We start from the raw sequence: 23,040 nt of genomic DNA, 5'->3' as shown, positions 1-23,040 counted from the left end.
ATTTTTTTTTTCAACGAAAATTAGCCGAAAACGTGTTGCATTTCTTATTGAACGCCCCTCGTCGTATTGATTAAAGAATAACTTGCGGAACTGCTACTACGTGGTGTTTAACAGTGTTCTGCAGTGTATCCACTGAGGTAATAAGCTCGTATTACGCCAAAAGTATTCCAGTTGAGAACAAAGTGGATCTTGTGATCGACCCTTTGGTAAGACCAACAAAGGCCGTTTACTGCCTAAAGGGATACACGTGAAAAAAATTTGTGCATCTAAATGTGACGAAAATCTTATAGCTGGGAGCGGGTTGCTACCCCTGTTTAAAGACCAACAAACAGTAGTTATAACTGTACTCCGTGCCAGTCACTTCCACGCGGTATCAGTTATGGAATAACTTAACAGCACAGCTATTGTGTGGTGTTTTAACAATGCTCTGCACTTTGTCTACTGAGGTAATAAGCCCTAAGCACGGTTTATGTGTCATACATACGAACAGAAAGTTAAAGAAAACTGGCAAAGGAGGACATCGAAGTTAAGAAATTAATAAACTAGGGTCTATGATTTAGACAGCTGCCATAAAGGAAGAATATAAAAACTACAATTGGACGGAAAAGAAGAAGCTGCTGCAAAATATATGCAAGCAAGGTTTACATACTGCTTTAAGCACAGGGAGATTTAGAGTAAAATAGCAATAGCATGCAGACATACATCGGTATACTAGCAGAAAAAATGAAGGAATCGAGACGTCGCACACCTAGCAAGGTAACGACTTAGCTAAGTAGGCTCCTGCGGCCGGTGTCATGATGACGCACCGCATCATTGTATAAAATACTTTGATTGTAAACTTAAAAACAACGTTCCGACCGTATTACAATGGCCAATTTGAGAGCAAAACTGGTTTTGCTGGAGGAGAGATGGCTCTATTTATTGTAGACGATATGTGTTAATATATCTTGTTTTTTTAAACTTTGTTCGCCCCAGTATACGCGGGTTGAGACTTAAATAGTGGAAACTACTTATTTACAAGGAAGCTATTCGGACGGGGGAGGATATTTACAACAAGGAAGCTATTCGTGGGCTAGCCGGATTGTCAGTTACTGACGACAGTCTGTAAATGAGATCTTGGCTTCTGGTGGACACGTTTTCATCCTGGTGTGCGCGGAAATGCAATGGCAGTTTCCCTACAGTGGTTTGTTTAGGCTGTCGCGTCCGTAGGGTCTTTCCTACTCTCCCCCGTCCGTCATTACTAGCTTGTTATACGAGGGTTAGAACTTAAATAGTGGCAACTATTTATTCATAACCGAAACGAATACGAAATTTTAAAATGAGTAATGTTTGTTTTTGTTATTTAGAGCTTCTTCCTTTTTCCGAAAATTTTTCTTTGTAATCAGTTTGTGACTGTAAGGATCTCTGTGACAAGTAATATGAAATAGTATTAAGTGTGGTGTTTGATAACTGAAGGATGGATTTTTGTTTGCTGCATTTTCTGTCCTGTGAATCTTCGTGGTGTTCTCTAGTAAATTTATGTCGTCTGTTTACGTAAAGTGGCACGGCACGATGTTTGAATGTTTTAATATTTTTCCTCTTATCTCGGTAAGGCTGGAAGGCGAATCAATCGTCAAGAGACGAGAAGTAGAGTGGACGATGTGCAACATGTTTATTTGTGGCGGATTTGATGTCAAGAGGATGATTTATTGAAGGACTTCACGAGAGGAGCAAATATCCGCTGTGATTTTGCAGAAACAGCCTGGTGGACAGGAGGGATTGTTCGATCAAGTCACCGCGGACGTGGTGTAGGTTTCCTTCAATAGTTTAGAGAATACCAATATTTTTAATGATGTCCTTAGATGGAAACGACAGTCGCTGTTGCGGCATCACTGTTGTGTTATAGTATTATCCACTCCTAATGCGCGTTTAGAATCTACAGTCGGTTGTGTCAACTTTGGGAGAATTTTGATTTACACTGTGCAACACAATTAAACGATCACTTTTTCAAAACCCCATAATTGTCTGCCATTACAATGTAGAAGCTTGAAATTTGTCTCAAAGATGCATACAATTTCCCTCTAAACTGGAGCAAAAGCGTAGCGCCCTGAGACGTCACTTTCGACCTCGATAGCGCTTCAAACAGCGAGGTGTCGACACGTGCGAAGAAAAGGCCACAGCTTAGAAGTTGACTTCTAATGTGGCTAATGAAGTCACGTTGGTGCCAGATTTCACCACAATTCGACCGAAAGCCACCGTGGAAGTGCCACACGATGGGAAGGTTGTCACATCCCCTCTTACCCACATTTCAACCCCTTCTTTTGATGCCTCTGCGATGGGGGTCAGAACACCGACACACTGCGTTGAATTCAGGTCATTTTCTTGTGGATAGCCGAGGAAGACAGTTCACACACACCGACGCTCAGTATTGACACGCAAAGGCTTAGAGGTTCCCATAAAGTGCGTCAATGAAACCACCCCTTCCCTTGGTGCGTTGACTCCCACACACTTCGTCGCAAACGACAGTTCGCAACGCGATCAGCAACAGGACGACGTTCTTGACAGCCTTTGACGCTGCTGACATCCCCGAACGTTTCAAGTTCTCTCTGACGATACTGTGTGGCTGCATCCCCATTTAACAAATAGGTTGGAACTACTAGGGCCTGCTCAAACCCATTCGACGAAATTTGAACGTGCACTGAAGCATCGAAGGGTGCTCATGATTTATCAGCTCTCCAGTGACGTGATCACAGGCGAGGGCGACTATGAGACACGCGTGAATAAAACGGCAAAGGGTCCCTCTAAAACCCCCAGCTCGGCAACACCCACGGTTGCATCTGCCCACTTTAACTGAGAATTTTTTTTAAATGTATTTTTACAGAGACAAACTCTGAAGTAGTACTAGGCGCGTGAAAGCAGAAATCTGGAACCAGAGCGGTGTCAAGGGGTTGCCTCCGGTTAATAATCCTTAATGTCTCGTAACATCCGACACCCAGAATTCAGTTACGAGGGCCTTTCCTTTCTTGTTATGCAGTTCGCTGCCGGATAATTTTTACTACGTAAATGACTTCATGGTAAGAAATCCGTCCCAGTCGGTCCAGCCGGAACAGATCACAAAAGCCGGCCGCGATGGCCGTGCGGTTCTAGACGCTGCAGTCCGGAACCGAGGGACTGCTACGGTCGCAGGTTCGAATCCTGCCTCGGGCATGGATGTGTGTGATGTCCTTAGGTTAGTTAGGTTTAAGTAGTTCTAAGTTCTAGGGGACTGATGACCTAAGATGTTAAGTCCCATAGTGCTAAGAGCCATTTGAACCAAGATCACAAAAACGACCGAAACGTTCGTCAGGTCGCCTCTTGCGAAGTGATGTGTTTATTGTTCCATATATTCCATGAAATTAAGAGATACAGATTTTCGTCTATATCATTATCACAAACATAACTCGGTTCACAACCCAGATATTTAAAATGTGACTCCCGTTCAAGTAATTTGTACTTAATTGTTGTTTTCGACTTCATTAACTTATGTCTTACGTAATAAAACTTTAAGATTGTATTCTATGAATATTTAATTCAGTCGAGATACTCCTAACTGGAAGTAATCTTTTTTCTTGTATTATTACTCTCTGCACTTATGTTAGTGTATTTGTCCATTTTATTTCCTGGATAATTATCTGATTTACTATCGTGGAGGACACTGTAAATGTAAATACTGAGAGAAACAGCTCAAAAAGACCACTCCTGTCTCTCTCCTTCATTGATTTTTATCTCATGTGTCATTTCTCCCTTGTATTTATTACTATTTTGTTTCACGATATATACTTTTGATGCCTTTTATGAGGTGTGGCGAGTAGCCATTGTCATTAATTATTTTCCATAATTGCTAGATGAATAGATACATTTTTTGTAATTAGTTCTTTTTGTCTCCATAACTCGCAGAATGTGCTAATTATTAACGGTTGTTCAAAGTAGATTGCCACAGCTTCAATGACGTGATATTGTCACAAAGTTTTCCATTGTACCCGTTAGCGGAACTTCCAGTCAAAATGCAAACCTGAAAGTTGATTCGCTTTACCTACCCCCAAATATTTAACAACTACAAGCGCAATAACTCAATTTTTACGTTTTATAGATAGAATTATTCGTTGGCATGTTTGGTTACGTAACTTTCGGGACAATCGTTTCTAGACCATGTTTCCTTATCTCAAATTGATTCCTCCGTAATACCTGGCCGTTTATATTATCAACAACACGCTAACACCCCTTGTAGCACCTATACTTCTCCACTGGTTTTATACAAGAGCAAAATGATATTCGAACCTAAAAATAATACAAACTTTATAAAAATTTCTCTTTCTACAATAGTCAGAATTTGCATCAGGATAAATTAGGTGACCCTGCCCTTTGGCATCACCGCCATATTTCTGTTTTGTCCGTCCATGGAATCAACGCATCATTCACAACGAAATATGTGCACTAATCTAATCTGACAAGTAGGAACTGGAATTGTTCCTGTGATCAAATACTGCCTTGTTGCATACAGCACCGTCGGACTCTGGTTGGGCTTAATTCTTGCCACACAGTAAATGGGAGGATCCATTATTCGACTAAAATTCATCTTAATTTTACTAGGTTGTGAGAGTTACCTCCAACTGGTGCCGTAATATTTCTCTGAGCTAACCATTTAGTGATGAAATAAAAGTATGATCAGACTTATAAGTTTGTCTGTAGTGTCATAAACTTTTAGTTATCACGTGAAAAAAATAAGTTACGCGATTAGTACATGGTACATGACTGGAGTATGTACTGAAATCCCCACGCCACAGTGGCGTAGAACGCCGCTAGAAGAACCAAAACAAAACGGCGTTACACATTGTTAGATTGTAGTATCGTGCGGTAATTTGATTTCTGCATTTGAATGGGATCCAGGCACAAATAATCCATGCCTAGTTGGATTAGGTGTGCAACAACCCTGCACCATCATGTGACACAGTGGTTAGCTGCCTCAGAGGCTTACAATGTGGTTAAAGAAAATCTGCATGACGAACAACAAAGTGGCAGGCCAACTCTCTGTGAAAAACGGGGATTGTAAAAGAAGTGGAGGCCCTGGTGCACCCAACGCCGACGTATTACAATCGGAGTGATAGTGGAAAAAGTTAAAGCAGTCATAGATCAGTTTCCAGTATCTTGCGCGGCAGTTTAAACATACAGTCGCTGCCGGCTAGCCGGCGCGGCTGCTCACATCCCTTGAAAAAGCTCGCCGAACCGAGACAACAACAGAAATATTGCAGCTGTGTTTGGCCAGCCCAGATGACTGCTTTGGCCATCTGACCACCATGGATGAGGCCCCGAGATAGAGGAGCAAGGTAAACAGGGAAAACATGAACATTCACCACAGCCGAAAAAGGCGGAGGTGTTGGAAAAGTGGTGTTCAGTTTGCTAGGAACTGCCACGATGTGGCGCTAACAGATTATGCTCGTAAGGAGCAAACCGTCACTGGAACATGCTACCATAATATGTTGGTGAGATTACTGAAGGCCGATGACAGAAAGTATTACAGGAAGCTGTCGAAGCGAGTGTCTATTCTGCAGGCTAACATCCTAGCTAATACTGCTTAGAACATTGACACACATGCTGCTTTTCACTCACCCCTCCCCCTCATGAGACGGCACGCAGTGACTTCTTCTTGTTTCCTCGTATGAAGAAACTCTTGCATAGCATGCACTTTCAGAAGATAATGAGATGATTCTAAAGTAAAACTCTTTTCTGGGCTGACTAAACGCAGACTTCAACAGAAAGGTCTTTGTCAAGTCGTTCATTGCTCAGAAAAATACATTGAATTGAAGATTTAATATGTACAAGCAAGACGAACGCCATCTCTTCTTACGTGGTTTGCTCCCTGACCATCACCAGCTTGACGCTGCTTCTCACCTGCCCCATATGCTCCCACTCCGCCGCGCTAAGTGTGGCCTTCACGATCAAAGGCAGCTGCTGAGCCGCCTCTCCTTCACCCTTCCTGAAGGCGACCCTCACCCTGGACATCTGGCTGCCGTAGCCGGCTCCAGCCTTGTTCGCCGGTTCCACCACGATGGACTCCACCGTGATGGTGTCACACGACAAATACCTCTTCAGGGCCGCCTCCATCATGGAGTGGTCGATATAGTCAGTCACTTCCGGACCTTTGTTTCCTTGTGCATCCATAATACTGTGAACATGTAGAGAAGCCACAAAGTAGCAGTATCGTTCTGCTCGTGCGAGAGTCACTATAAATGTGCTAAGAAACACGGAAAGGAAATAACTTTTACGGTTACAGTTTCTAAAAGTATTCAGCACAAAACTCAGTTTAACTTTCCAGTCTTGTGAACTACTTTTAAACACAGTAGGTATTAAGAGATTCATCAAACTTAGTGAATGTCTTCCGCAAAAGCTATTTTTACCTGTACCGTTTTTTTATTTATTGTTATTTCATCTCTCTTGACCCATAAGGGCACGAGATGGGTCGCCAGCGCGCCAATACCTCGCTCATCAGCCTAGAGCATTTACAGAAAATAAACGAAGACATAAAAAATCTTGAAACTTCCTGGCAGGTTAAAGCTGTGTGCCGGAGCGAGACTCGAACTCGGGACCTTTGCCTTTCGCGGGCAAGTTCTCTACCAGGCAGGAGAGCTTCTGTAAAGTTTGGAAGGTAGGAGACGAGGTATTGGCAGAAGTAAAACTGTGAGGACGGGGCGTGAGTCGTGCTTGGGTAGCTCAGTTGGTAGAGCACTTGCCCGCGAAAGGCAAAGGTGCCGAGTTCGCGTCTCGGTCCGGTACACAGTTTTAATCTGCCAGGAAGTTTCATATCAGCGCACACTCCGCTGCAGAGTGAAATTTTCATTACGTAAAATCTTATTTACGAATGCAAGCCGATCGGTTTTATCTGTGGAAAGAGGGAAAGTGCAAGTGTGGACACTGGCAAAGACGAAAAGAAGAGGCTGTGGAATCAAGAGAGGAAGAAATGGAATGAAATGGAGAGGGAGGACATAAGTGGAGCTCTGATGTGGAGTGTAAATAGGTGGAAAAGCAGTAGCTCGTAGAAAGGATAAATATTGTAACAGATTTCATTGTCTGGGAGAGATAATCTGTTGGAATTGCTTTTGGATAGGACATGGAGTGTGTGTAGATGTAGGGATTGTGGAATGTGTTTATAAAGGCGTGACAGCATATCTGCATTGGCGATCACAGGGAAAACAATGAAGTTACTGGACCAGCAACCTGTATCACCTTAAGCCACTAGCTGCCGTTCGACTGCAGATTAGCAGAATCCTAGGAGTGGAGCATCCTGAGTCCCCTTTCTGGTGAGAGACGCCAGAGGATGTTGTTGCTTTCCATCTAGGGTTTGGGGATTGATGTGGGAATTCAGTGCTCCGAAGGGGAAGCAGTAGGAGTGGGGCCACAAACCTTCAGTGGAGCCAGTGTAGTCGAGGAGCCCTGAGGGCCTGACTTAGAAGGCACAAAGGGCGAGGGTACTTTTGCTAGAGAGAATGACATTGTTGTAACCTTCGAATCGTGTATTCTTGGATTTTCTTTTCTCTTTGGAAGTGGTGCAGCCCAGTCAACAGGAGGAAAGGTGCTCTCTGCAGTTGACACAGATGGGGGAGAGGGACAATCCTTACAGATGGGGCTTGCATTACATTCCGAAGACATACTTCAAATCTCATGCATTTGAAGTACTGCAAGGGACGGGGAACATACAGCGTCAAATTGCATCGATACACCAACACGTTGACCTTTTTGCACAATGAGTCGCCTTCACAGGCCAAGATGAAGACCCCAGTATGAACCCTATTGACCTTTGTACTCTACTGGATATGACAGACAAAACGTGGATCCTGTCATTCCGAACTGGCATGTAACTCGTCGTTGGTCTGCGAAAGGAGGTCGCGATAGAAAATGATACCCTGACCATACTGAGAATGTTATGGAGGGTGATGATGACAGGAGTGTCACCTAGCTCGTCACAAGCGACCGATCAGGGGATGTCGTTTTAATCAGAACTGAACTACTTTTCATTTTCGAAATGTGTTCAGTTAAGAATAATAGCTTTGTGGCTAAAAACAAATCCCTAAAGGTCCTAGAGCAAACTAAGTACTGTGGAGAATCACTCCCCTTGCCTCTGAATCCTACGATCCTTCCATGGTGCAACCAGGAAACAAAATATTTTGGAGTCATATCTCTCTGCATTGCAGTAATTCTTCCCTTCAGAAGAGACTGCAGGGGCTGTGCAAGCACCAGCGGAATAAAGTTTGTACCACTTTTTTTTTATAGTCATCCGCCATGTTGGCGTCCATTCCGAACAGGGACTCTCCCTACAGCAGCCACCCAGCCACAGCAAAGGCAACCTGACAAGTTAACCCTTGTCTGGAGTCCCGATCCTCCAGCCATGACGAGCACATACTCCTTGGCATATATGGAGATTTTCCAGCTCAGGCGCCAGTAGTGTAATCCCTGCATGGTCAGGGGGCTATCACCGTGCAGTGGGGAAGGCGCAAAGATACAAACTCACAAAAGGTGGAATGTACTTCTGTAAACTTTGGAAGAGGAATGGTAGGTTACCCAACAATGTGAACAATGTAGTGAAGGATGAAAAGTTGAATGAAGTGCCAGAAAAGAAAAAAAAAGGTGTCCAAAATCATAAACTAAATCCAACCATGATCGGTACGAAGAAGACTACCCAGTCGAAAGGCAGATAGGAAAAAAGAATAGTAGGATGGACTTGACTTCCAGCACGAAAAGGAAAGTGGCGGTGCGAGTGTCGGAGACCTGTTGTGGTCAAGCTGTTCTCTCGAAAGAGAGATTCATGATACAAAGTAAAAACTAGTTTGTGATAATTTTTTCGAGTTGTGACTTCTTTTTGTACCATTGTGTGTAATGGAGAGCAAAAGTGTCGCAATGGCAGCGTCTGGGTCGCAAGGTTTGCTGGATTCGGAGGCAGTACAGACATTGTTAGAAAAGTTACCGCAGCTGTAAATGGATAATACGCAGTTGCATGAGCGGGTTGTGGCCCGCCACAAATTACTCTTTTGCGCTAATCTCTTTATCTCCGTGAAACACGTATCCTCAGTTATCTGTTAGATGTACTCAAATCCCTGTCTTCCCCTTACAGTTTTTATCATCTACAGTTCCCCCCAGTACATGCACGTTATTCCCTGATGCCTTAAAACATACTCTATCGTTCTGTCCGTTCTCCTCGTCAGCATTTTCTTTATGTTCCTTCCTTTGCCGATTCTGGTAATTTTGCTTTCGAGGTAGTAGAATTCCTCAGCTTTGTCTATTTCGTGATCCCCATTTTGATAAGTTTGTTACTATTTTCATTTCTGCTACATCTCATTACTTTTGTCTTTTTCCGGTTTACTCTATATCCATATTCTGCACTCATTAGACTGTTAATGCCATCCAGTAGATCCTGTAATTCTTCTTCACATTCATTGAGGACAGCAACGTCATCAGTGAATTTCATCATTCATGTCCTTTCCCCTGAATTTTAATCCCACTCTTGAACCTTTTTTTTATTTCCGATGTTGCTTCTTTGTCGTACAGATTCAATAGTAGGGACGAAAGAGTGTATCCCTGTCTTAAACTATTTTTAATTCGAGTACTTCGTTCTTTGTCTTAGAGTCTTGTTGTTCCCTCTTGGGTCGTGTAAATATTGTATACTACCCGACTTTCCCAATGCTTACTCCTACTTTTCTCAGACCTTCGAACATCTTGCACCATTTTAGATTGTCGAACGCTTTTCTAGGTCGCCGGCCGCGGTGGTCTAGCGGTTCTAGGCGCGCAGTCCGGAACCGCGCGACTGCTACGGTCGCAGGTTCGAATCCTGCCTCGGGCATGGATGTGTGTAATGTCCTTAGGTTAGTTAGGTTTAAGTAGTTCTAAGTTCTAGGGGACTGATGACCACAGTAGTTAAGTCCCATAGTGCTCAGAGCCATTTGAACCATTTTTCTAGGTCGACGAATGCTATGAGCGTCTCTTCGTTTTTCTTTAACCTTGCTTCCACTATCAACAGCAAAGTGAGAACTCGTCTCTGCTGCCTTTACCTTACCTAAAGACAAACTGATAGTCATTTAACAGATCCTCTTTTCCCTTTTCCATTCTTCTGTTCATTGTTCTTGGCAGCAACTTGCATGCATGAACTGTTAAGGTGACTGTGGTATAGTTTTCGCACTTATCTGCCCTTGCTATCGTCCAGATTGTGTGGATGATATTTTTCAGAAAGTTGATGGTACGTCACCAGTCTCATAGGCTGTACACAACCAACTTGAACAGTCGTTTGGTTGTTACTTCTTCCAGCGATCTTAGAAACTCTGAAGGAATGCTATCTATCCCTTCTGCCTTTTTTGAGCCCGAGTCTTCCAGAGCTATTTTAAATTCTGACTCCAATACTGTATCCTCTATGTCATTCCTATCGACTCCAGTTTCTTTTAACACGTTACCAGGAAAGTTCACTCCCTCATACAGGCCTTAGGGATTCAGAAGGCAATGAAAACCACGGCATTAAACACACATAATGTGTATCCAAAGGACATGTGGCCTGTAACTGAAAAGTGTTGTTATGATCTCTCCATTGGCAAAAGATTTCGGAACAGTCCCCATTCGGTTCTTCGGGACAGGACTGCGAATGGGAAGGTGACTATGAGAAAGAGATGGAATACCCAGCAAAAGAATACCATCCTACTAGTCGTAGCGTGGAATGCCAGAAGATTGAACTTGGTAGGAAAGCTAGGAAATCTGAAAACGAAAATTCTAATACTCAGTCTAGATATCGCGGGGGTCAGTGAATTGAAATGGAAAGAAGACAAGGATTTCTAGTCAGATGACTATAGGGCAATATCAACAGCAGCAGAAAATGATAAAACGGGAATAGGATTCATTATGAATAGGAAAGTATGGCAGAGAGTGAGTTGCTGTGAACATTTCAGTGACAGGGTTGTTCTCATCAGAATCGACAGCAAATCAACACCGACTAAAGAAAGTATGTAAGGATATTGAACGGGTAGTTCAGTACGAAAAGAGAGATCTAATAGTCGTGGGGAGCGGAATGCTGTTGCAGGGGAACGGTTGGAAGAAATGGTTAAGGGAGAATACGGGCTTGGTCGTAGGTATGAGACAGGAGAAAGACTAATTGAGTTCTGCAATAAATTTCAGCTAGTAATAACGAATACTCTGTTCAAGAATCACAAGAGGAGGAGGTACTTGGAAAAGGCCGGGAGATATGGGAATATTTCAGTTGGGTTACATCACGGTTAGGCAGAGATTCCGGAAGCAGACACTGGATTGGACAGGAGTAGATATACGTTCAGGTCACAAGTTAGTAGTGTTAAAGAGTAGGCTGAAGTTTAATAGACCAGTCAGGACGAATCAATACGCAAAGAAGTGGAATACAGAAGTACTAAGGAATGAAGAGATACTATTGGAGTTATCTAAGATTATAGATACTGCGATATGGAATAGACCATATCTGAAGAGGAATGGATATCTCTAAAAAAAGGTAACCACAGAAGTTGGTAAGAAAAACATAGGTACAAAAGCTGACCGACGAGAGAAGGAAATACAAAAACATTGAGGGAAATTCAGGAATACAGAAGTACAAGTCCTTTAACAATGAAATAAATGGGAAGTGCAGGGAAGACAAGGCGAAATGGCTACATGAAAAATGTGAAGAAATGGAAAAAGAAATTTTTGTCGGAAGGACTGACTCAGCATATAGAAAAGTCAAGAGAGTCTTCGCTGAAATTCAAAGCAAATGTGATAACTTTAAGAATGCAATGGGAATTCCACTGATAGATGCAGATGAGAGAGCGGATAGGTTAAAAGACTACCTTGAGGGCCTTAATAAGGGGAAAGACTTGTCTGATGTAATAGAAGGAGAAACATCTCACGCATCCAAGCTGCTGACAAGAATAACGTACAGAAGAATGGAAAACGGAATTGAGGATCTGTTAGATGACGGTCACTTTGGATTTAGTAAAGGTAAAGGCATGAGAGAGGCAGTTCTCACGTTGCTTCTGACTAAAGAAAAATCAAGACACCTGCATAGGATTTTTGACCTCGAAAAAGCGTTAGACAATGTCAGTTGGTGCAAGATATTCGAAATTCTGAGGAAAGTAGGGGTAAGCTATTGGGAGAGACGGGTAGTACACAACATGTACAAGAGCGAAGAGAGAAAAACAAGAGTGCTCGGATTAAAAAGGGTGTAAGACAGGGATGTAGTCCTTCTCCCCTATTGTTCGGCCTATCCATCGAAGAACCAATGACGGAAATAAAAGAAAAGGTTCAAAGCTGGAAATAAAACTCAAGGTGAAAGGATGTTAATAATATTATTTGCTAATGACATTACTATCCTCAGTGAAAGTGAAGAAGGACCACAGGATCTGCTGAGTGAAATGAGCACAGAATATGGACTGAGAGTAAATGGAAGAACGACGAAAGTAATGAGAAGTATCAGGAATGAGAACTGCGAGAAACGTAACATCAGGACTTAAGGCCATAAAGTAAATGAAGTAGAGAAATTGTGCTAGCTAGGTAGCAAAACAACCCATGACGGACACAACAAGGAGGATTTCAAAAGCGACTAGTATTGGCAAAAATGGCATTCCTGGCCAAGAGAAGTCTACTAGTATCGAACACAGGTCTTAGTTTGAGGAAGAAATTTCTGAGATTTTATGATAGTGAAACACGGACTGTGCGAAAACCAGAACAGAAGAGAATCAAAGCATGCTACAGGCGAATGTAAAAAATTTGGTGGGCTGATAAGGTTAGGAATACATGGCAAACACTGACAAGAAGAAAGGACAGGAAGCTTTAGATGGTAAAAACTATAGAGGAAGACAGAGATTGGAATACATCCTGCTAATAATAAAGGACATAGGTCGCGGGCGAGGTGGCGCAGTGGTTAGCACTTGCATTCGGGAGGACGACGGCTGAAGCCAGCATCCGGCCACCCTGATTTGGGTTTTCCGTGAGTTCGCTGAATCACTACATGCAAATGCCGAGATGGTTCCTTTGAAAGGGCAAGGCCGATTCCCTTCCTCGTCCTTCTCTAATCCGATGGGACAGAAGATCTCTCTGTTTGGTCCCCTTCCTGAAACCAACCAACTCAAATCATTGTTTTCCACTCGTGGTAGATGGCGCGGTAATCGACAAATATCACGTGAGCCTGTTTTTTAATTTAAAACCAACGCATTTGATTCCTTACTTCATTTATGATGTAAATGTAAATCTTTATGTTCTAACTGTTGATATTTATGTTTCAGATTTACTCAGTGTTGCAAATTTGACTGTACAGTACAACATGGTAAGCCATTTCAGTGCCTGGCTAGGAGCTACGTTTCGCGTGATCCAGAAACAACGACGTTAATGTGATAGTTTTCTTTTCCCATCGGGATACTTGATATGGATAAGTCCCATCGCCTTTCACCATTAGGGTGTTCGATTTCGATGAGTGCCCTTTCATGTCACCATGAGGGTGTTTGATTTCGGTGAGTTACCATGGGCAGATGCTCCTATCACTATCACTTCGCGGACATTTTACCTTCTTACAATGGGTAGGGTTCGCATTCCACCGGTAGCTGCGTAGCGGCTAGCGCGAGAGTTACGGAGGCTGGATGCAAACGCACACCGAAATCACCGTCCATGATGGCGACGTTCGAGGGCGGCCACCAAAATCAAGAATTTCGATGGTCTAGGGACTCATCACAATCAACCTCGTGTCGAACAGAAAACTACATTGCTATACAAGTAGCTTATTTGGCGGAAATGTCTATGTCCAGCCATCTTATTTGTACTGTACAATTACTGGCAGTATTCAAGTAACATTTGAACATCGATATCAACTGTTAGAACACAAATGTTTACATTACATCGTAAATGAAATGTAGAATCAAATGCGTCGGTTCTTAATTTAAAAAACAGCCACACTTGGTATTTGTCAATTACACCGCCACTTACAACGAATGGGTAACAATGGTTTGAGTAACCCGCACGTGTTTTTTGAATACGCAGCAAAACTAGGGGTGGTTCCACTTTGAAAATACTAAGTTGGCCCCGCCCACGCAAGTGGGGTGATTAGGAGGTGAATAAAGGTAGCACACACAGATGTGCCCTTTACTAAGACTAACTTTACACCTAGAATACGTTTTTCGTACGATGCGTTGTTATCGAGACAAATGTGTCAAGTCAAAATAAACATCCAGTATTTACATATATACGCAAATATATATGTTGCCGACAGACCGCACGCGAAAATGCTGTTTCCATGGAGTCATATTTCGGGTTCTACTTATCACAAAGATAAGGATTGAAGTACAATATTGCAGTGCCTGCGTTATTCTGAATTACGATGCGAAGTTCCTTTGGACATGCATGCATGTATATACATATAAACTATTGGCCATTAGAAATGCTACACCACGAAGATGACGTGCTACAGACGCGAAATTTAACCGACAGGAAGGAGATGCTGTGATATGAAAATGATTAGCTTTTCAGAGCATTCACACAAGGATGGCGCCGGTGGCGACACCTACAACGTGCTGACATGAGGAAATTTTCTCATACACAAACAGCAGTTGACCGGCGTTGCCTGGTGAAACGTTGTTGTGATGCCTCGTGTAAGGAGGACAAATGCGTACCATCACGTTTCCGACTTTGATAAAGGTCGGATTGTAGCCTATCGCGATTGCGGTTTACCGTATGGCGACATTGCTGCTCGCGTTGGTCGAGATCCAATGACTGTTAGCAGAATATGGAACCGGTGGGTTCAGGAGGGTAATACGGAACGCCGTGGAGGATCCCAACGGCCTCGTATCACTAGCAGTCGAGATGACAGGCATCTTATCCGCATGGCTGTAACGGATCGTGCAGACACGTCTCGATCCCTGAGTCAACAGATGGGGACGTTTGCTAGACAATAACCATCTGCACGAACAGCTCGACGACGTTTGCAGCAGCATGGACTATCAGCTCGGAGACCATGGCTGCGGTTACCCTTGACGCTGCATCACAGACAGGAGCACCTGCAGTGATGTACTCAACGACGAACCTGTGTGCACGAATGGCAAAAGGTCATTTTTTAGGATGAATCCAGGTTCTGTTTACAGCATCATGATGATCGCACCCGTGTTTGGCGACATCGCGGTGAACGCACATTGGAAGCGTGTATTCGACATCGCCATACTGGCGTATCACCCGGCGTGATGGTATGGGGTGCCATTGGTTACACGTCTCGGTCACCTCTTGTTCGCATTGACGGCACTTTGAACAGTGGACGTTACATTTCAGATGTGTTACGACCCGTGGCTCTACCCTTCATTCGATCCCTGCGAAACCCTACATTTCAGCAGTATAATGCACGACCGCATGTTGCAGGTCCTGTACGGGCCTTTCTGGATACAGAAAATGTTCGACTGCTGCCCTGGCCAGCACATTCACCAGATCTCTCACCAATAGAAAAAGGCCGGTCAATGGTGGCCGAGCAACTGGCTCGTCACAATACGCCAGTCACTACTCTTAATGAACTGTGGTATCGTGTTGAAACTGCATGGGCAGCTGTACCTGTACACGCCATCCAAGCTCTGTTTGACTCAATGCCAGGCGTATCAAGGCCGTTATTACGGCGAGAGGTGGTTGTTCTGGGTACTGATTTTTTAGGATCTATGCACCCAAATTGCGTGAAAATGTAATCACATGTCAGTTGTAGTATAATATATTTGTCCAATGAATACCCGTTTACCATCTGCATTTCTTCTTGGTGTAGCAATTTTAATGGCAAGTAGTGTACATATATACGCAAATACCTATGTTGCCGACAGACCGCGCGCGAAAATGCTATTTCCATGGTGTCATATTTCGGGTTCTACTTATCACAAAGATAAGGATTGAAGTACAATACGGCAATGCCTGTGTTATTCTGAATTGCGATATAATTTCCCTTTGGACACGCATACATGTCCATTATACAGCTGATGGTTGTCCATATTCGCAATTGCGACTACATTTAATGTAATTCATAACGGCTATAGTCGCCGCAGTGCCTGTTACGTTTGGCATGCATGCACGTCCAAAGGAAGGTCGCATCGTAATGCAGAGTAACACAGGCACTGCTATATCATATTTATCTATCGACATCGGGCTAACTTCTTTCAAGTAAAATGTCTCGCCTGTACATAACTACAGATAACGGACGTACTAGCCGCGCGGAGTGGCCGCGCGGTTTGAGGCGTTTATCATGGGCTGGGCGGCCACTCCTGCCGGAGGTTCGAGTTCTCCCTCGGGCTTGGGTGTATGTGTGTTGTTCTTAGCATAACTTAGTTTAACTTAGTTTAAATAATGTGTAAGTCTAGGGACCGATGACCTATGCAGTTTGGTCCCTCCGGAATTCACACACATTTGTACATTTTGGACGTACGAATACAGGTTTAAACATATGTTTGACGACATTCGGAAGTTTGGGTCTGGCCGTGAGTTGTGGCCGGAGAGCCTAGTACTAAGGTCACCGCTCGTAGGAAGCGAGAAATTCGCATTCGAGTCCCAGTCCAGCACAAATTTTCAGTGTCGTCATTCAATTATACAGCTGATGGTTATCCATATTCGCAACTGCGATTGCGTTTAACGTATTTGCATACCTATCGGAAGAAGTGGACTAATGCAACTACCCTGCGGTATAAGATCCAAACAGGAGACAAGCTGTCGCTCTTCAACTGCCACTTAACGGCTTTGCCGATATGCCAAAAGTGATCACAAATGGGCTAAAAAAGGCCTTAAGGTCTTAACATGCCTGATAAGAACTTGAAATGACTTCCAAAAATTATGTCAAAACTTAAAGACTGCAAAATGTTTCTACCAACATTTTTACTGTTTTAAAATACGAATCATAAACTGGGCCTTTTCTGTGGATTGTGATCGATGAGCAAAATATCCAGAGAAAATGTAAAGCAAACTATTTTGCGCTAGCCTTAGAGTATACGTACTTAATTGTTGTTTGTATATGTCAAAGTATATAAATGTGTCGAAGTATACAAATAAACCGTCAAAACTGTAATGGCGTATAGAATTCATTTTATATAAGCAGCACACCCTGGCTGTAGAAGGGAAAAGAAGGGAACCTGCGGAAAAATACTCCCGTCGGAGTACAAGAAAGGCGAATATATCCCTCTCTAAAACACCCTGAGAGAAAAGTGGGGTACCAGCTGCCTCAATCCTCACCATGCATGCAAACATATTCGCGTTTTTTGTGCTCAAAAGGAGTAGCACAGAGGCTGTGAAGGCGTAACTGAGAGGAAACAGCACCAATGGGAGAGAAAGAGAGTGGAGACAGTGGTGGCGGGAGAGTGAAAGTGGCATGGAAAGAGAGAGAGATGGATGAAGTCAATAGCAGTGGGACACAAAGAGAGAGGAAGTGGTGATGGTCAGTGAGAGACAGTAACAGTAAAAGAGAGGTGGCTGGAGACAGAAGTGGTGGGAGCAAAAGAGAGAGGGGACAGTGGAAATGAAAAATACATATGAGTGGAAACCGTACATAGGCTTGAGGTGTCTGGGCCTTCCAAGACCAGCGAGCTTCAACACGCAGGCGCAGGCGAGGGCGGATTTTGCATCGAAATTTTAAACGTGTGGGTATAGAGTAAAACCCTCCCATAATTTTTGAGTTGCAAAGGTATGATGGAGATAGTGACGGTTGGAAGGAAAGACATAAGGAGACAGTATAAGCGACAGAAGACACAGTGGGAGAAAAGAGACCGTGGAAGAGAGACATGGGGGTATCTGCACAGTGGCAGTGAGAGGAGGATGCTCAGTTTGAAGGCTTACCACAAAGAAAGACCGGATAAGGGGGTGTAGAATGGTCTGTGTTAAAGGAGGGCGAATGTGTTCATGTGGCAAATTTTTTTTCTGAGGAAGGCAGAATGAGGATTAAGGCAGCTGGTTTCCCACTGTTCTGTCAGGGTCTTTTCTGCTCCGAAAGGAACATTTTTCCGTTGGTTACAATACATTCCATAACAGTCATTTAAAATTACACAAGATACAAAATCGTGAATTGTGTATAAATAAATATGAAACAGTGGAACGATGCTAACGAGCATGATGGAAACCAAAAGGCAGTTTATTGCTGTAACAAGATTTAATGAAGCCTTGCTTATCAGATGGTCATGCACGTGAGCCGGAACTGTGAGAGAAGATACTGTTAGGGACAGATTAGCTCAACTCAGTCTCATAAACACTTAGAGAAATTACATCGTAGATTGTAAAATTGTTTTACCGGTGATTATCGACAGATAACTGTTGCTGGCACACATCCTGGTTACGTAGCCTACGATGTAATTTGATTGGTATCAGACTGAGAATAAAGATAATCGGCCACAATCTGCAGGCATTTTTAGATTCTGTGAAAGAGAGATATACGACGGATGCTGACATTTCTATGAGACACATTTGTGTATTCTCTGACATTTCTCGACTGTTGGAAAATGTCTCCCTAATCCAGGGAAGGACTGTCCTCATTCTCAGCACAGCTTTGCAAACAATAATAAATACTGATGTAAGGCATCTCTTATTGGTGCATTAGAGTGACCAGTAAAGGGAAAATGTTAAACAGCATCGAGATGTGCTTATCTTCATTTTCTTTAATATATACAGCTACAAGCTCCATTCCCAAAGCGAAGGGAAGCATTTGTGAAGATGCAAGAAATAAGAGAATGGAAAGTGTAATTGTGACTTGTCTATCATCATTTTTCTGCATAGCCCTAATTTCCTCTCGTTGTTGTTATGGTCCTCAGTCCGAAGCCTGATTTGATGCATCGCGCTATGTTACTCTATCCTGTGCAAGCCTCTTCATCTCCGAATAACTACTGCAACCTACATCCTTTTTTAACCTGCTTACTGCATTCATATCTTGGTTTTCTTCTACTATTTTAGCCACCACACTTCTCTTCAGTACTAAACTGGTGATACCTTGATGTCTCAAAACGTGTCCTACCGACCAGACCCTTCTTTAATGAAATTGTGCCACAAATTTTTCTCCCCAATTCTATTTGGTATCTCCTCATCAGTACTTGATCTACTCATCTAATCTTCAGCATTTTTCCGTAGCACATTTCAAAAACTGCTACTCTCTTCTCGTATATTCGATGTTAACAAATTTCTCTTCTGCAGAAAAGCTATTCTTACCACTGCCAGTCTGCATTTTATATCCTTTGTACATCGGCCATAATCAGTTATTTTACTGCACAAATAGCAAAACTAATCTATTACTTTTAGTTTATCGTTTCCTAATTTAATTCCCTTATATATCGCATGATGAAATTCGACTACATGCTAGTATCCTTGTCTTGCTTTTGTTTATATTCGTCTTATATCCTCAAGACATTGTCCATTCCGCTCAACTGCTCTTGCAAGCCCTTTACAATTTTTTCGGCAAACCTTAAAGCTTTTGTTTCCTCTCCCTGAACCTTATTCCTTCACCACATTTTTCTTTGGTTTCCTTTACCGGTTGCTGAATGTACAGGTTGGATGACATCGGGGATAGGCTGCAAACCTGTCGCTCTCCCTTTTCAACCACTGGTTACCTCTCATGCCCTCTACGCTTATAACTGCCGTCTCCTTTCTGGACAAGTTGTAAATAGTCCCTCGCTCCTGTATTTTACATCTGCTGCCTTCAGAATTTCTGGCAATGCATTGCAGTCAACAGTGTCAAACGCTTTCTTTAAGTCTACAAATGCTGAAGCGGGATGCACAAAAATGTGGAATCACCAAAAACACAACACATTACCATACCCAATACGGTGTAGGAAGTCTGTTGGCATTCAAAACAGCTTCCAGCCGTCTCGAAGAGATAAACACAGGTCCAGTATAGTTGTCAAGGAAATCTTCGCGCATTCTTCCTGCAAAATGTTGGCTGGTTAATATAAAGATGCTGCAGGTGGATAGCGATCACGCATCCTTCTCTCCAAAGTAGACCACAAAGGCTTAATAATAAAGAGGTCTGCTGGCTTTGGTGGTAAAGGGAGATGCGAGACAAAATTCATCCTCGTACTCACAAAACCAGTCCTGGACTATCCTACCTGTGAGAACAGGGGCCCTGTCGTCTTGGCACATAGCATCATCAGTGGGCAACATAAATTGTTCCGTCGGATGGACCTGATCACTCAAAATGATCACATAATCGTTGGCAGTAATAGAAACAGTGGGAGCCACGGAATACCACGACATGGCTGCACAGATCATAACCGAATCCCAGCTATGTTTCACTCTCGGGATGTAAACTCTGCCAGAAATTGGAAGCTGTGAGCTACAAGACTCATCCGACAAAATGATGTTCTTCCGTTGCTCCATATTCCAGGTTGTGTGGTTTCGTCATACGTTTTCCTGTTACAGGCATTTGCATCACTGATGAGTGGTTTTGGTATTCCACCACGCTGTGCAATTCCCTGCTGATAGGTTTCCCTTGGTATTGTTTGGGTGCTAATACATGTTGCAAAAAAAAAGAAAAAGAAAAAAAAAGGATTGTTCAAATGGTTCTGAGCACTACGGGACTCAACATCTGAGGTCATCAGTCCATCAGTCCCCTAGAACTTAGAACTACTTAAACCTAATTAACCTAAGGACATCACATACATTCATGACCGAGGCAGGATTCGAACCTGCGGCCATAGTGGTAGCGCGGTTCCAGACTGAAGTGCCTAAAACCGCTCGGCCACTCCGGCCCGCTGATACGTGTTGCTAAAGCGACATTCAGTTCTGCACTGACTCTTGTAACTGTCATCCTCTTATTTTTCATCACAGTCCTCTTCAATGATTGGTATAAATCTCCGACAAGGTGCCTCTTGAAACGTTAGACGTTTCAACTCCCTTACTCACGGAAGCACCCACCATACGAGCATCAAAAATTTGCCCACGTTAGAAGTCATTTATCTCCAGCATAACGCACTCACAACTACACCTAATACTATTCTGACCACGACTAACACATGCAACGTTTTGAAGAGATTGCACTGGTGCCGTACATAGTCATTTACAACAGCGCAACGTGCAGGCTGGGCTAGTATCTGCATTTCTGTTCAAGCATGCATTTCTCGCCGTGTTTCCATATTTTTTGACCAACCTCTGTATAAAGTTAGGTTTGCTTTTCCTTAACCTATCCTCTAAGATAAGTCGTAGGGTCGATACTGGCTCTCGTTTCCCAACGTACACAATGTGATCAAAATTACCCGGACACCTGGCTGAAAATGACTTACAAGTTCGTGGCATCCTCCATCGATAATGTTGGAATTCAGTACGGTATTGGTCCATTCTTAGCCTTGATGACAGTCTCCACTCGCGCAGGCATACGTTCAGTCAGGTGCTGGAAGGTTTCTTGGGGAATGGCAGCCCATTTTTCACGGAGTGCTGCACTGAGGAGAGGTATCGATATCGGTCGGTGAGACCTGACACGAAATCGGCGTTCCAAAACATCCCAGAGGTGTTCTATAGGATTCAGGTCAGGACTCTGTGGAGGCCAGTCCATTAAAGGGATGTCATTGTCGCGTAATTACTCCACCACAGGCCGTGCATTATGAATAGGTGCTCGATCGTGTTGAAAGACGCAATCGCAATCCCCGAAATGCTCTTCCACAATGGGAAGCAAGAAGATGCTTAAATCATCTGTGCTGTGATAGTGGCACGCAAAACAACAAGGGGTGCAAGCCCCCACCACGAAAGACACGACCACACCATAATACAATCGCTTCCGAGTTTTACTGTTGGCACTACACACCCTGCCGTCAGATCGCCACATTGTGTACTGTGATTCGCCACTCCACACAACGTTTTTCCACTCTTCAACCGCTCCTTACACCAAGCGAGGCGTCGTTTGGTATTTACTGGCATGCTGTGCGCCTTTTGAACAACCGCTCGACCATGAAATCCAAGTTTTCTCACCTCCCGCCTAACTGTCATAGTGACTGCAGTGGAAAATGATGTAGTTTGGAATTCCTGCGTGATGGTCTGGATAGATGTGCGCCTATTACACATTACGATTCTCTTCAACTGTCGGCAGTCTCTGTCAGTCAACAGATGAGATCGGCCTGTACGCTTTTGTGTTGTAAATGTCCCTTCACGGTTCCACTTTCCGGCCGGAGTGGCCGAGCGGTTCTAGGCGCTACAGTCTGGAACCGCGCGGCCGCTACGGTCGGAGGTTCGAATCCTGCCTCGGGCATGGATGTGCGTGATGTCCTTAGGTTAGTTAGGTTTAAGTAGCTCTAAGTTCTAGGGGACTGATGACCTCAGAAGTTAAGTCCCATAGTGCTTAGAGCCATTTTTGGTTCCACTTGACTATCACATCGGAAACAGTGGACCTAGAGATGTTTAGGAGTGTGGAAATCTTGCGTACAGACGTTGACACAAGTGACACCCAATCACCTGACCACGTTCGAATTCCGTGAGTTCCGCGGAGAGCCCCTTTCTGCTCTCTCACAATGTCTAATGACTGCTGAGGTTGCTGATATGGAGTACCTGGCAGTAGGTGGCAGTACAACACACCTATATCGGGGTGTCTGGATACCTTTGATCACTATGTGTATCTCCGGAACCCAAACTGATCCCCCCTAAGGTCGGCTTCTGCCAGTTTCTCCATTCTTCTGTTAATAATTCGTGTTATTACTCGTATTTCGCAACCATGACATACTGAGCTGCTAGTTCGGTAAAATTCACATCTGTCAGCACTGCTTTCTTTGGAATTGGAGTTATTTCGAGGGTGGTGCGGAAAAGTAATGGTCCCAATTTTTTTATTATATTCTCAATTCCGACCGAGGTATTACATGTCGTGCAAATTACTCGACGACTTTCCCACTTCTCTGGCGCAAGTTGAAACCCCCTGCCGCTAGAAGGCTCCGAATTGTAGCATGTAACATGGCGGTGTCCCCCACTCTCCCATCCCATATCTCCTCCCCTGCTGTATACCCACACCTCTACACCCTTCCTCCAGCTTCCACACCCTCAACAGCTCCCTCCAGTACCCCCGCTCTCACATACGCCTCTGTCTCCGCCTCTGCTGCC

At 43.7% G+C, this 23,040-nt stretch overlaps 1 protein-coding gene across 1 annotated transcript in view; it reads right to left on the bottom strand.

Moving 5' to 3' along the window:
* The window catches only part of LOC124594012, a 172,249-nt gene that overhangs the window by 142,267 nt on the left and 6,942 nt on the right, over positions 1 to 23,040 (bottom strand). The window contains exon 2 of the mRNA XM_047132364.1: positions 5,908 to 6,181. Within this exon, the coding sequence (XP_046988320.1) occupies positions 5,908 to 6,177 (270 nt within the window). The 5' untranslated portion in view covers positions 6,178 to 6,181. The remainder of the gene's footprint in view (positions 1 to 5,907; positions 6,182 to 23,040) is intronic.

This window comes from Schistocerca americana, chromosome 2 (genome assembly GCF_021461395.2).
Source record: "Schistocerca americana isolate TAMUIC-IGC-003095 chromosome 2, iqSchAmer2.1, whole genome shotgun sequence".
Taxonomy (NCBI): domain Eukaryota; kingdom Metazoa; phylum Arthropoda; class Insecta; order Orthoptera; family Acrididae; genus Schistocerca; species Schistocerca americana.
Note: the sequence above shows the minus strand (reverse complement) of the source record. Positions and strands in the feature narration are given on the sequence as shown.